At 34.3% G+C, this 15,909-nt stretch overlaps 1 protein-coding gene across 4 annotated transcripts in view; it reads left to right on the top strand.

The window, feature by feature from the left end:
• The window catches only part of DMXL1 (Dmx like 1), a 75,204-nt gene that overhangs the window by 49,326 nt on the left and 9,969 nt on the right, over positions 1–15,909 (top strand). For 2 of the 4 annotated variants that reach the window (XM_085212872.1, XM_085212871.1), the window contains exons 29-37: positions 6,585–6,748; positions 8,075–8,214; positions 8,522–8,607; positions 9,095–9,296; positions 10,264–10,399; positions 11,668–11,730; positions 12,712–12,798; positions 13,445–13,566; positions 13,682–13,823. In XM_085212872.1, the coding sequence (XP_085068998.1) occupies positions 6,585–6,748; positions 8,075–8,214; positions 8,522–8,607; positions 9,095–9,296; positions 10,264–10,399; positions 11,668–11,730; positions 12,712–12,798; positions 13,445–13,566; positions 13,682–13,823 (1,142 nt within the window). The remainder of the gene's footprint in view (positions 1–6,584; positions 6,749–8,074; positions 8,215–8,521; positions 8,608–9,094; positions 9,297–10,263; positions 10,400–11,667; positions 11,731–12,711; positions 12,799–13,444; positions 13,567–13,681; positions 13,824–15,909) is intronic. The other 2 variants (XM_085212875.1, XM_085212873.1) reach the window with 1 other exon arrangement.

Genomic DNA, 15,909 nt, shown 5'->3' with positions numbered 1-15,909 from the left:
TCAATTGCTCATACTCCAACTATCATACAGATATCTAACATAAAAAGAAAACAACAAAGAAGGAATGCTTAATAAACGTGAACTTTCTTGAAAAATGGTGGCTTCTTACATCACATCTGAATATATATGCATTCGTATATAATATGCGTTGTAATATTTGCAACTTGTATGTATTGTTGTTGCTGTTATACTACATATAAAAACTTCTCACAAAACATTCATTTGAGGAAAATGTTGTTTATGATGTTTAAATACCAATTTCCAGATGTTTAGAAAAGTGCTTACAGAGTAGTGATTCTCGTTTTTTTATCTGATCACAGTTTTCTCTGCGGCATTTTGTTAAATACATTTCCCAATCAGTATTGCAAAATTAGAAGGCATAGCTGGCTTTTGTTGGCAGTATCTTAGGTGCTGATAACTATATGCTGAAGTTTGTTAATGCTGTTGCTCCTGTTTTAAAATTAATCTATTTGTCTTAATGTAGCGAGATATTGAAGGCTACTTCTGTCCTGTCTGCAGCATATTTTTCTTAGAAATGAATGATGACTGATTACAGGATTAATAAAACTGTTTCTAGAAGAGACAAGAATCAAACATTGAAAACTTAATGAAATAACAATTGGTAAAGACGATCAAACATTAGACAAAAGACATAATAGGGCTGTGGAATCTTGGGAGCTATTGAACACTTGGATAAACAGTGCTGTAAGCAGCTTGACCTAACCAGCCTTGTTTCGAACATGGGCCTCCAGAGGTCTGTTGCAACCTATGTGGTAGGAAATTAAGGCTTTGGTCATTTATTCTTTCTCTTTAAAGCAGAGGAGTCAGGTTAAAATCAGCTATGTTTTTTTTGTACCTTTACTGAAAATATGTGCTGACACTCAGCAATGAACACTGAGTAGCATGTCATTTAGATGTGATACAGAGTTATGCAGCATAACTAGAGCAGTTTTTATATGTTCACTTTTAGATCTTTGTGACAAATTTTCACTTTCAAATGGAGATGAAAAGCCAAAAATTTTTGATGCTAAGAATTCTAATAGGTTTATATTATTTTGTAATAATACAAAACCGTCTGATCATACAGCGTCCTGCATTGGCCCTTAATCCCTGATTTCGTCAATTCTGCTGCACTTCAGTCTGAATGTGGTTGTTAATTTACAAATTTGAAACCTATTTTAAGAGATAATAGTAATATGTAATAGTAATGTGTACATAACTGGCCAGTAAAGTTGTCATTTTGCTTGCAGTTCCTTGTTGAAGTTGATTTACGCGTACAGTCAGCTTCACAAGATATTTTCTTACAATAAAATACATTTCATTGGGTTTTTTATTTCTATTTCTAGAACTTTTAGGATATTTCAGACACAAATTAAACAAAGGAAACCAAATAATAGGTTTGTCTTCTATTCAGAATTAGTTTCTATGAAAAATTTGCTTCATTTCTTTCACATTAAAGATTAGAAAAAGCATAGCAGTTTGAATACTTTTGGAGTGTCTTCACATATATTTTTCAGCCACATTTCTTGTTCCTGTAGCAGATGATTTTTATATTAGCGTGTGTTATATTAGCATCTGAGAATTTCTATTCTTATTTAAGTCTTAAAATAGTGGATATATTATGTTTTCTAAGGTGCAGTTAACATCTGAAAAATAATCCTATTGCTTTTGAAATCTTATTTTCCACATAGTTTTTCTTCCAAACTGCCTCAAAACATCTGTGTAACTTAAGTCTATATAGAGATGGTAAGTTTTCTAAAACCCAGAGGTTTCCTAAAGTAAAGTTTTAATTTTGCTCTTTAGAAATCCATAGTTTAATTTCATATATTCAATTTTTCTGTGTTGTAAGAGTACATTAAATCTTCTTCCAAACTGAATATTTTGCAAGTACACTTTATAGAATTAAAGTAGCTATTTTAACTGTCAGATGTAGATAAATTGTCAGAAATCTACTGACATGTGACTATTAAAAGAAGTAATTTTCTCTGCTGATGATGCTAATGCTCTGAGCAATTAAAGATGGAGTAAAAATGTGATTCTTGATTTTATTCTGTAGTTGTGCTTCTATAGGAAGGAATGGTAAATTCTTGATTCACTGTGATAATTTGACTAACATACAGCAGTGCTTGTGGAACAGGTTAATAATGAGGACGTGCAGATAAAAAGTTGTGCAGTTTGATTGTGATAGGATAAGGGAGAATGGCCTTTATGGGGAAATTCTTCCAGAGGAGTTGTGAATGCCCCATCCCTGGAGGTGTTCAAGGCCAGTTTGGATAGGCACTGGGCAGCATGATCTAGTGGATGGCAGTCTTGCCTGTGGTGAGGGGTTGGAACTATATTGGCTTTATGGTTCCATCCAACCCAAGCCATTCTGTGATCAGATAATAAATGTCATCAGCAGGTCACAGACAATGCTGAATGTCTTCAGTTTTATATAGACTTAATATCTAGGAATGGCTTCATCTCAGAATAGATAAAAAATTACTCAAGTTTTAATACCTTCCAGGTTGTGTAAGGGCCTACAACAGCCGTACTAAACTTGTAATTCAGAATTGCCTGTTATGTTGTTAGTAATGGAAATGTTGATGTGAATGTGTTTCATTCTAGCTAACTAGTTGAGTCTGCAATATTAGGCTTATTTTTATACTGCTTTGGATTACTGAGTGTTTCATTATTTGTGTGGCTTTCTGTTCTGTTTGTCTTCTTGCTGTTTCTAACTTATTCTTAGTTCAGCCACCTGTTAAAACAGAATAGAAGTTTGTTCAGAAGTTTGCATTAAGATGGAGCTATCTTGGCTCTATTAGATGATTATAACAGGAAAGGTCTACAAAATGCATGTATGTCATACATTTTATCTTTACATCTATATCTATTTTTATCTATACATCTTTATTGTGCCCATCTAAATTTTTTCAGAGATTTGTGTTTACTGTTTATTGAAGTGCCCATATTTTAAGTGCCACATTATTTACATAATATCTTCAGAAATATCTGAGAGGTTAATACATATTTGCTTGCAACTTTTCAATTAATTGCTATGCATAAAGTAGTGCAAAAATACAAAAAAGTATACTGTCTTGGATATGTATAGTAATTGTTATTTATTATTAATAAATAATACACTATAGCTTGATTACTATAATCCTGTGGAACTGAATAGATATTGCTGCTGTCAAGTGCTAATTCATTGAATTCATCAACTTGGACTTAGATGTCAGAAGTCATGTAGGCCAGAGCTGTTATCCTTGAGAAAGCAGGTGAGAATGTTAGAGTCTGTAACACTGCATAGTGCAAATTTATTCCCAGGTTTGAAGACAACAAAATTTATCACTGTAGACTTTCACTAGCCTGCTCTTGAAGTTGACATTTGCAGCTTCCTAGAGAATTACAAGAATCTACAAATGGCTTTATGCTTAAGAAGATAGCGAAAGGATAGAAACCAATTTTCATGCCAGTTCCCCTTCTTTGGGTTTTAGCAATGCTGACATTAGTTGTTGCTGCAGTCAAAGTTGATGCTTTTTTTTAAGTACAGAGATGTTTTGGTTTTAAGACTTGTTTTTTTTATAGTGTGCTGGGGTATTGATGCTTGATGCATGCACACGGTCTTTAATAAAGCACAGTATCTCTGACTTGCACGTTAGATGAATTTTCAGATATTGAAAGAGATATTTTAGCTCTTCCTGGGCAGATGGAAAGGGGGTCTCATCGGCAACAGGTCTTCCGAATATCATTTCACATGTTAGATCTTTGCAGAAGTAAAAACATTTTACTTTTTGAATATAATCCAGCTTTCTTTGAAAATACACTTACTTTGTGGTGAAGATGATGAAGATAAATATTTCAAATCAAGAAAGCAATTAAATTATTTTTTGTTAGTAATGCACAAGAAAGCGAGTTTAACTTATGATCTGAAATCACAAATGTCAAAGACTTTCAATGATTATGTTGGTTTACTTAAATGCCTTTATAATGCAAAGAAATGAGGAAAAAGGAAGATTGGCATCAGTTCTATGAATTTCTAGCCATTTGAATGGTTGTAATTCCTTTTCCTTAAATATTCCAATGAGCAGCCAGTTGTAGTCTTAAAAATATGAAGAATTATCCCACAGAGTGGAAAGAATACTGTTCTATAGTAAAGCATTCACTTTTTGGAGTCCACATTAGAAAACAGCCTGCAAGCGTATACTTTTTTATTTCTGTAGCATGCAACACTCGCTCCTTATCTTTATGCCAAATGAGTTTTTCTTTTTTTTTTTTTTTTTTTTTTAAGCTATTGCTAATATTTCATACAGAGTAATGCATGTACATGCTCTTTGTCAGCTGATGAGCTTTTTTAAATAATGATATGAAAATATATTGTACTGCAGCTGTTATGTTACCTTTTAATACAGGTAAGCGGATTTCAAATAATATCTCTTACAGGATGTTAAAGTACATCCTGTTAATGTTAACATGTTAAATATACTGGGATGACTTAGGCTGTTAAAATACACCACAATATCAAGTTGATGCTGAAAGATGAGATAATGCCTTCAGTTTTTGTTAGGCCGTATATGGTACATAAATTATTTTAGACCTTTGCTGAAGCTATTTTTTAATTATTTTGAATCTTACTTTCCTCAAAGTTGGTTTAGTTTCTATTATGTTAAGTTTCATATATGGAATATTTAACTGATCTTAAAAGAGCAATTTTTTTTCTCCATTGTGCTAGACATTCTGTTTTCTAGTGATTGTAGTACCCATTATAGTGTTGAAGGAATTAATCATTCAGCCATATATCAAGACTCTGAAGTCTCCTGTGGGTGGGGGGAGCGGCGGGGGAATTAAAAAAAAAAAAAAAAAGGAATAGGAAATAAGTGGGGTTTATTTGTTTTTTGTAATAGCTTCTTCCAGATGTGCAGAGGGATGCTGACTGTTCGTGAGCATCTCCAACATTATTAACAGGAAAAAGCAATTTTAGAAATTGTATAGAGATTAGTTTTATGATTCTAGAAAGCAGAAGGGAATAATCAAGGAAGTTAAAAGATTAAGCACCATTTATGTTTGTGATGTTCATTTTAGCATATCCTAGTAGACAAGTCTCGTCCAACATATTGATGCTTGTAGTCTGTGATAAGGATTTCTGATCACCCTGTCAGCTTTTTAATCCTGCGGATTTGTGTGTGTCCAGATTTTGTTTTAGGCAGTTGAACAAGAAATAAACTGAAGCAGGAGGAAGTGAATGGGTGCTTAAGTGCTGTGGTTCTTCTCAGAGATATCATACTTTTTAAATCTTACCTGGAAAAAGGAGATTTTGAAATGCTTAAGGAAAAGATAAATGTTTAATATCCAGTTAAATAGATGTTGAAAGTTTGAGGAACTTCAAAAGGCAGTTCAAAAATTCTCTCTTCATCTTAATATTCTAACTTTCTCTATGTAATCAAAAATTAAAAGCAAATTGTACAAGTAGGAAATGGATTTGAGCCCATTTTATCTCTAATTGAAGATGAATGAAGGCCTGCTTGTTAAATCTCTATGATTCTCTCTCCTGCCTCTCTCTAGTTATGTTCTTTAGAGCCAGAACACTTAATTAATTGCACAGAGCCAGTGGCAGTCTGTAACATCATTTTTTTTCTATCAAATAAACTGAATACAATTCACCAGGAAGCAGAATGATTTCAGGTTATCAGATGGTTTTGTTGGCTTCTTTTTAAGCAAGCTATTACTAGTAATGTGTTTTTTGAAGTAGGTCTTGTTATTAATTAAGAAGTAGGAAGTCTGAAACAAAACTTGTTTGTTTGTTTCTGGTAAACTGATAACTTTTCTGTGATAGTCTGCATAAGCTGTTGCTTTGAGTACTGCAGTCTTTGAGAATGAAGATCTCTAACAAAATATCTCTTAGATGCTGCTTACTATGATTAAAGTAAATCTTGAAGTTAGCAGGCCCTTCAGCTCCTAGAAATTATTGTTACAAATAACTAGTTTTTGCAACTCTTCTCTGTTTAATAAGGTATATATTATATTGTATTCCTTAAAATTGGACTTCTGTTCTTAACTGGCAAAATATGTTGTTAGGGCAAATAGATTTACCAGGATTGTACCACATAGGAAAATATGGAACTCCTCTAGATGGAGCCATTGTTTGAAATTTGGACTAGAAATTGCAAGCTTTTTCACTACAGGTTCTGAAAGACAAAATTATTGCCTTTAAAAAAAAAAAAAAGAGACAACTAGCAAACAACAACAAAAAATTCTGCATAGATCAATATTCAGCAGTACATACTGAGTTAATCTATTTTGCATCATGACCTGAACCATAATGTTTGTCATCTTTGCTGAAGGATGAAAGCTTCTAATGCAGTTATGTGCATAATCTGCTGTGCTATATTTTTTGTACTGTGAGCTGTCCCTTTCTGGCATTCTGGTTTTTCATTAGTTGTGCGTATTTGAGGATTGACATTATCTATACTCATTTGCTACAGAAATAAAGTAACTTCTGAAGGCTTTTGTAATGAGGAAGCTTTCTACTTTCTGTTAAGAATCCCGTTATTAAAAGCAGCAGGTGGAGCAGACAGTTCTAAGCAGTTTGCTTTCTTCCCCTTTAGATGATGGAGAGAAACAGCAAAAACATTTCAAGCTTTCATCAAAAACCTCTCCGAAAGAGAGTTCTCAGGCAGCTGCCGTGCCATGGTTAAACCAAGAATCTCCATCCTATGAAGAAAGATTTATTCCTCCTGAGCTTAGTATTTGGGATTATTTCATTGCCAAGGTAATTGTTTGCTATTTTGGAAGTTTGAAGTCTTGCTCCTGTAATAGTATTTTCTGCTTAGTCTTTATCCCAAGTGCCAATTTAGATGTGTGCTAAAAGCCACCTATTATTACTACTTGTGACTTTCTCTAATACTACTGTTGTGACATCAGTTTTTTCTCATACTGTGTTATGAACAAAACTAACATTGCTATAAAGTACAATGTAAGTAAAAGTACAATGTAAGTAAATGTGAGTTAGCTGTTCAGAATGGAAATGTGATGATCACAATCTGCAGAATGATTGAGATTGGCAGAGACCTCTGGATCCATCTGGTCCAACGAAGCAGGGACATGTACAGCAGGATGCCCTTGACCACATCCAGGCAGCTTTTGAAAATCTTCAAGGAGGGAGTCTCCTCTGCCTCCACAGGCCCCCTCTGCTCGTGCTTCATCACGTACACAGTGAGAAAGTGCTTCCTGATCTTCAGGCAGAACATCCTGTCTTCCAGTTTGTGCCCATTGCCACTTGTCCTGACATTAGGCGCCACTAAAAAAAGGTTCCATCCTTTTTGCACCTTCCTGTCAGGTATTCCTGACAGATATTATAGGGTATTCATAGATGTTATAGATACAGCGGATCTCCCCTGAGTCTTCTCTTCTCCAGACTGAGTAGTCCATGCTCTCTCAGCCTTTCATCATGGAAGAGATGCTTAAGTCTCTTGATCATCTTTGTGGCACTTTCTGTTATGTACATGGGTGAAATGAACTTGTTTGCAAATAGATGTCAAGTTACATTGCCTTGTGTTAAGTCTGCTATCTGAGGTCTTTCTGTGTAGAAAACTACATAATAATATGGAGCAGTATGATGCATTTCTGTTAGCTGTGTCAGCAAAATAAATGTATTAGCCGTACTTTAGGAAGAAGGGCCAAAAAGAAATCACAAATACCAAATAACATAGTGAGGTGCTGTTGCTGGGCTTGTCCTAAATACTGAAATCTGTAAGCAGAGGATAGGATGTTTTTTTCATTAGTCTTCTAAGCCCTTGATGATCTAGAGTCAGAGGAAATCGGTGGTGGCTTTGGCTTCTCTGACAAGTAAAAGCTATTGTGTACTACATATTCTTTATATTCCTGATGTGAAAGTAGAGAAAAACAAGAATTGGAAAAGCATTAGAATTTTGAATAATGTAAAAATGACAGTAAACATTATTATGAGGTAGAAATTCCACATTACAATGTAGAATAAGATGGCATACTTGCTATTTTATAAAATATTAAATATTACAGTGATTTATTTCTAAAAACGTTGGCTGGGAGATACTTAAGGAACATTGTATATTTTCAGCCTTTTCTTCCATCACAAAGTAGAGTGGAATATGACTCAGAAGAGAGTCAGGAAAGTGATGAAGATGATGATGATACTGATGGAGATGTGTTTGCAGCAAATTCACATAATCAAGAGCATTTGAATGCTAATTCATACAGGTGAATAACTTCTTTAGAATGTAAGTTGCTTTACAGTGGCTAAATATGCATTTTTGGCCGTTTGTTGTTAAGAGCATACACCTGTTACTTGGTATTTTCTGGGAGCGTGTTATCTAAGCTAGTTTTTCAGTGATTAGTTTACTGTTTAATACATTGTACAGTGGCCTTTAAATTCAGAATATGTATAATGTCCTAAAACATTATAATTATGCATAGTTTATTGTAAGGATATAAGGCTTTAAGAAATCCTAACTATTAATGCATTAAAAAAATTCCTATTAGTAAATGACTTGTGTTTTCTTACTAGTTGGTCACTGATGCGATTGGCAATGGTTCAACTGGTGCTTAACAACTTGAAGATTTTCTACCCTTTGGCTGGACACGATCTTTCAGGTAATAAGCAGCAGTTTTCTTTTTATTTTAATGTTAGTTATGTGTTGAGTATTAAATATGTTCTATTTTTAGTCTAAAAGTTCTTATTTTTTTCACAGTCTCTGAATAAATTGTCATGGTGTTATATATGTGTGGAAAAGGGAGTTTAGCAGGAATCTATGCATATTTGTTCTTTCCTATGCCTCTTAGTCATGCAAAAGTGCTTACAATATCTTTATCTTGGTGGAAAAGTTAATTTTTTTGTAATTCAAGTTGTGTAATTCCTTCTCTTTGTTTAATTTACATTAGCCTTCGAGAAGGCTATCCTTTATCTAGCAGCGTTAGCGCAAAGTTAATTTTTCTTATACTTGGAAACATCAATGAGCTTTCAGTAAAGACTGCTTTTGGACACACTTGAAATAAGCTTAAGTATTCAGCTACAGGATTGTCTACATCAAGGGCATAAGGGAGCATTAAGTTTTTAATTATTGTTTACTCATCTGTCTAGAGCTTCCAGTTAGCTCACCAGTATGCCATGCAGTTCTGAAAACACTACAGCGCTGGGAACAAGTTCTTCTGCGACGTCTTGAGCTGTATGGTGGTCCACCTCAAGATTATATTTCAGTTCACACTTCTGAGGATGCCCTAGCTGGTGGTCCTGCATTGCTTCGCCATAAAACTTTGCTTGAGCCTGCAAACACTCCGTTCAGGCAAGGCTAATTTTTATAAACACTGAGTAATGTAGTAAACATGAAGTAAGTATTTATGTAGTCAGTGCATGTGATAGACCTCAACTTCAGTGGCAGTGTCATGCTAATTTCTGTATCCACTGTAATCCCTTGTGAAATTATGGGTACAAATCAGAATCTATGCAGATCTGATCCATAGCAAGCATAGAAAAAGCAGGCAGAGTTTCTAATTTTCTTTTTTAACTAGCTACTATGTAGAATAACTGTGATTGACAATAAAATAACACCAAATTTGCCCTGATCATTACAGATGAATGGCAGTTAAAATTTATTTCTATTATTAAATAGTTGTCCCACCATTGGAAAGAATAAAATTATCAGTATCTTCTAGATTCAAAGAAATATTATAATTTCATAGTTGTGTAGTCCACATGAAATATATGGATTAAAAAATATTTTGTCAGAAGACTGTTCTCAGTTTCTTAAATAGTCTCTTTCTGTATAGATCCCTGCTGCCTCAGTTTTGCTTACACCTTTATTTTCAGAATCAACAGTCTGGTTGTTTATTGTGGAGCACTTGGTGCTTATCATGCTTCACTTTAATGACTTGAGTTGATGTGCTCCCTGGCATTATTTTAAAATCGTGATTTAAACTTATTGAAGGCTTCATGGGTTTGGCCTGCCATAAGTAACTCTGTTTGTATTTACAAGTTTTACTTTGCTGTACAGTTTCCAGAGATGAACATCAGGTTTGAAGACAGATCAGAGTTACAGTCCTTCTGATTTTCTTTTTTAACTAAAACATCGTGGGTCTTTCAGGTTATTCATATGTTCCTAGAATGAAGTGTTGGTCGTTCATTGTTCTTGTATTAGAAGCACTAATTGTCAATAAGCAGAAAGGATCCGTATTATGAAGAGTAGAGTGGAATTATCGCAGTGTCTCAAGTATGAGTAAGATATGAATATTTATTTTAACTTTGTTCTGTAGATCTAACAGTCATGTTGCCTTATCTGTGAAGAGACTCTGGCAGTACTTGGTTAAACAGGAAGAAGTCCAGGAAACCTTTATCAGAAATATTTTTACAAAGAAGCGATGTTTAAATGAGGTTGGTATGGCAGCTAGGGTATGTAATATTTTTTACGTTAATTTATGAGGTTTTAGTGAACTTGTCTGGCTGGCCTGTTTGCTTTCTGGAGCATGAATGAATAGTATGCTTGATTATGACTCTAAATCTGCAGTATTTCTTACTAAAAGATCTGTTTCCGTTGTTTCAATGAAAACTGTAACAATCGGTCTTTGATTGTATACTGACTGAAAGCTTCACTATAGTCAGCATCTTTGTTCATATCAGTATAAAAGTTGACTAAAATGACAAACTGTACAATTTAAAGGATCAAAAATGGTAACCTAACATGAATTTATCCCTACTGTGGTCATCCTACATTTACCTACTGGTTTCTGTCATGTCATTCATTCTTTAAAAAGTAATGTTATCAAGTAATATTTCTATCTCAAATTTTTTTCCAATATCTAGCTAAGCTTGAGGTGTCAGACTCAGTTAAATGTGTTGAAACTATAGTTCTGTAATAGATTTCTGTTGTTTTTTCCCCTCTTCAATTGCTTTTTTTTCTTACCAACCACTACTCCCAGTGTTTCACAAGAATGACTTTGTTTCATTTAAAAAACAAAACTAAAAAATCTACTATCAAATAACAGAGGAGAAAGAAGCAGATCAGAGCAAACTACAACATGCAGGAGGAAGGGTATTTATAAGTAGCAAAACCATGTGGTAGCAAAGAGTTCTGTATGATTCATCTTTGTCCTGTCACAGCTAGAATATTATCTTAGTTGGGTGCTCGTTTTGAAGCTGTTTATGTCCTCTACATATTTGCAATACAAAGTAACATTGTTCTTTCTTGTCTTGTTTGAAGATGCACCATTTCTGATAATGTCTTACGTTAATGTTGCTATGCTATATGGGAAGGTATTTTGGAGTACTTCAGATGTGCTTGATATGTTTCTAATCAAGATCACTGACAGACTTACACAGCATACATTTTAGTTCTGTTTTCTGTCTTCCTATTACTAGCAATACATGGAAATTACTTATATTTCAATAAATTAGACTTCTGAGGTGATGTTGCTATTGCAGTATAGGTAAATTGATGTCCTCCATAATAAATATGAAGTGAGAGAATATAAACTTGAGAATTACTGCTGCTACATAACAATATATGTAATATATGTAAGTGACGTGCATGTGTATGTACACATTGTTTTGTTTTAATTTTTCTTTGTTAGGTTAACAAGGACTTAATATGCTAGGTATCAAGGAAATCCTTATGTCTTATCTTTACTCTTTCTTCTATGCTTGTTCTTTCCTTTGTGAAGTCATTAGAGGACCATAATGAAACCTTGAAAAACTCTGTGGTGGAGGAGCCCATCATCAATAAGGTACAAAGGCCTAATGCTCAAATTAATTAGTTTCAAGATGGCAATAAATGAACCTGTTTAAGTTTCCTGGAGACAGGTACAAGAGACTAAGAAGTTATAATACGGTGCCTTCAAATACCATTAGAAATACTGTGTTCTTAAGGTTTTCTCATAAAAAAAAAAAACAGAAGACAAAAATGAGAACATCCTGTGATGTCCCTGGGCTATCTTGTTACGATTGTTTATATGATAAAACAGTGTAAGTGTAATTGAATGAGAACTGTATTTTTTGAAAATATGCTGACTACATAAAACAGGTTTTTGGACCTGTTTATAACTGCAGTTTTGTTTGATTTTATGTATGTAAGATGACCAGAATATTGATTTTTATTTTTTATTAAAAGATATACTACTCTGTGGTATAAAACAGCTACTGCTCTTTCTGAAATTTTGAAAAAGATTATTTGCAGTTCTTTGACAGCACTGTTTTTTACTGTTTTTCAAATGAAATATCCATGGGTAAATCTTTTCAAGACCAATGAAGTAAGGAAATGAGTAGTAAGTAGTTCTGAAATAATTCTGTTTCTTTTTGGAGAGAGTACAAAGTCTTATATTAGTGATTGAGGCTTGGAGTTTTCTGTTACAACCTCTCCATTTGTTTGGCATTACCTTTTTAAGGTACTAAAACAGCTCTCAGTTATCTCTTGACATCTCCAAGTGTTTGAGTATGAACATGGTATTGTTACTTATGTTAAATCTTTTTAGTATTGCTTGGGGAATCTCAACATGGAAATAGGAAGCTAAGTTACTGCACACAGGAAAGATTTACTGTAATAATTACAAGTCACTGTCGTAGTTTTTTTAGAATTAAAGTTGAGGAAAAAATAAGAAAATTCATAGGATGTAGTGCTTAGTCTTTGGAATTCCAGTAAAAAAGCAATATTGTGTAGATTTCTATTTGTTTTTTTTGGCATTTAAATATGCTTTACTTTTTAAATACAGATAGAAACAGATTTAGGATATCCAGGAGGCAAGGCAAGAATAATTCACAAAGAGTCGGACATCATTACTGCTTTTGCAGTCAATAAGGTGAGTATAAAGGAGGTGGGAGAACCTGATTAATCTATTTCTGTTGTTCTTCTACTTGTTGAACTTGTGGTAGTGTGAATAGGTGGTATGTTCTTTGCAAGCTATCCTGATACAGCCTGAATTCTTTGTGCTCCCTTCTCTGAAGCAGTTCATAATTATCTTACAATAGATGAAGAATTATATTGCAAATTATCTTCCTTTTTTATTGTGGAAAGGCTAGAGGGAAGGGAGAAGCAGCCTCTGCTTTTTCTTTAGGCTTGTGTATAGGAGTGTTTATTGTCTTTGGCAAAGGAGGCCACTTTCTCCTGTTTAACTACTTAAGCCTTTAATGGAGGAATGAAGGGGAAACAGGTTGTAAGCATTGTAGTACACAGTATGAGATAGTTGAGTCTTCATTTTCCTGTAAGAGATGCAAGGAGAAACTGGAGGTAGTTGAGTGGTACAAAATACAAATTACATACTATGCTGTCCCAGATAGCTTTTAAAGAGGAACCTTCCAAGCTTAGCTAATTTAAATACATAGATTTGTAGACATAAGTGTTTGTTATTCTATATGGATTAAGTGTATAGTTTAGCTACAACTGTACAAAACCCAGCACCTGAGTTGTCCTTTTTTCACTGTTTATTGCGTGTGATTTTTTTTCAGGCAAATCGAAACTGCATTGCAATAGCATCGAGTCATGACATTCAAGAATTAGATGTTTCTGCAATACTGGCTACACAGATCTACACCTGGGTTGATGATGATGTGGAAACAGAAAATAAAGGGTATACTTCTTATGTTTCCAACATCACATCTTGACTGTGCATAAATCATTGTATCAAAGCACGGTATTTAGTGTTGTTGTTTGGAATCTAACTTATAATGTTATTTCCTTCATAGGGCTGATGATTTCTTAGTTATCCACGCTCGTGATGATCTGGTAAATGTTCAGGGAACCACTCCTTATACTCACAGTAATCCTGGCACACCCATTAATATGCCTTGGCTTGGTAGTACACAAACTGGCAGGGGTGCATCCGTGGTAAGTCACTTGTGAAAGAGTAGATATATACAGTCCATCTTTCTCCCTGCTTTTGTTTGCTCAATGTTCCTGTTTGTATCTTATAATTAGCGTGTACGTAAATGTTGAATTTTTACTGCAATCATTTTATAATTATTTTTATAACGGTGCAATTAATAGGCTAAAATACTGCATATAATTTAATATATATGAAATAAGCAGAAGTTTTACTAAGCCATTTTATTTTTTTACTTAAAAGTCAAGGTTGAGTGATGAAGTTACAACTTAAATTGTTGCTTTTTAAACCAGCTGAGAAGAGCATAAATTCAGGAGATGTCAGAAGATAATTCATAGAGGTCGGCAGGAAATGCTTGCGTAAAATATTGAGGTAGCTTTTAGCTTAACCAAAATGTAATGTTTCATTCTGATTCCCAGAGCATTCCAAATATTATTTTAAAGTAAGTACCAAGTTCCACTCTGGTATAAATTGCCATTTTGTTATACTGTAGGCCTTCCTAGAAAGGATACTGAATGAACTTGTAAAGCACATTTCATAGGCAGGGCAGAGGCTTCCAGTGAGGTGAATTAAACTCTGGAATTGAGCAAATTAAACGTGGGAAAAATGGGGATTTCTGATTGTGTAAGAAAAATAAGGAAGGCAGTATTGCAGAAATAGGACCAGCTACAAACATCATTTGTAGTTTCAGCTACATACTGGTAACTTCAGTGTTGTTTTTTTTTTTTTTTAACCCAAAAGCTGAAGTCAGGTCTGTCATGTTTGAAGAGCTGTGTGGTTTGCCACATAACTTTGCTTTGCTTAGTAGTTCTATTAAATTTGGCCTTTTGACTGATTAATGTTTTTACAGGAGGTAATCAATTTCATTATTTGACATTTCTAAAATAAATAGAGTTGGGGAGCACCCAGTAAAGCACAGTTATGTCCTCAAGACTAAACTAATCCTTCTCATAAATAAAGGTGACACTTATACAATGATAGCTTGTATTTTTATACATAGATAATCCATCTGGAATAAATCTTAGGTCTGAGCAAAAAGGTACTATCTCAGATTTAGTTCTGATCAAATGCTAGTTCTAGTCTGACTATTGGCATACTCAGTGTGGCCCTGTACACACTTACCTAGGTCCTGTGCAGCATAGGTGTAATAATGCAGGCCTGCTGATAGTCACCAGGATGATGCTGAAGTGGTCATACCAGACACATTTATCCCTCAGGCTATCTGAGCATACATGTGCAGCTGGCCTGGATAACTGAATGAACTGCATGTCATGACTTGGCTGCACTTCATATCTTTTTACAGCTTAGAGCAGGCTGATAAGCGTGGTAGAATGAAAGAGCCATACGTTATTTTTTTTAATTTATATAAACAGTTTAGTTTGATTAGTGGGAGGAGTGAATGAGAAATTAGCATTGAAACAATGCTGTTACAATACCTACAACATCTCTATCTTATATTTTGAAACTGCCTATCCCAGTTAACAATTTTCCAGTTCTGGTGACATAATCAGGTGTCATCTGCAACTATTTCTGGAAGGTTTGCCACTTCCTCCTCTCAATTCCATATATAAGTACATATACATATATATGTGTATGTGTTTATATACAGTTTGTTTGTCTTTGTTTGTATTTCTCAACGTACTAATTACATAATCTATTAATGCAAAGTGTTCTTATATAGCTTTCTGTTTCATATGTTGCAAAACTTTCTTTCCTGAAGATAGCTGTTTATGCTTCTCTTGAATGCATTTGTTGTTAATCTTTGGACCTAAGTTTTGGTTGGCATTCTGTTTGACTCTGGCAGAGGAGTAGAGAACCAACCAGGGAATGCAGCCACAACTCCCCTGTAGGGGAGGGGTTACAAAGGTATTGAATGAAGGACAAAGTAAATGAAGGAAGATATAGGGATTCTTGGGAGAAAATGGTGTGATTCCTCTGAAATCTAGAGGAAAATCAGCTTCACCAAAGGAAACATCCTGTTGCTACTATTTGGTACTTTGTTCCTTCACATACTGCTTTTGATCTCTGTTCCCATCTTTTCCATGATTTACAATTCATTTAGTAGATCCATAGCCTGCTGTTCTTTACTGT

Source organism: Meleagris gallopavo, chromosome Z, assembly GCF_905368555.1.
Source record: "Meleagris gallopavo chromosome Z, MGAL_WU_HG_1.1, whole genome shotgun sequence".
Lineage (NCBI taxonomy): Eukaryota > Metazoa > Chordata > Aves > Galliformes > Phasianidae > Meleagris > Meleagris gallopavo.
The sequence above is the reverse complement of the archived record's forward strand: the minus strand, read 5'-3'. Positions and strand labels throughout refer to the sequence as shown.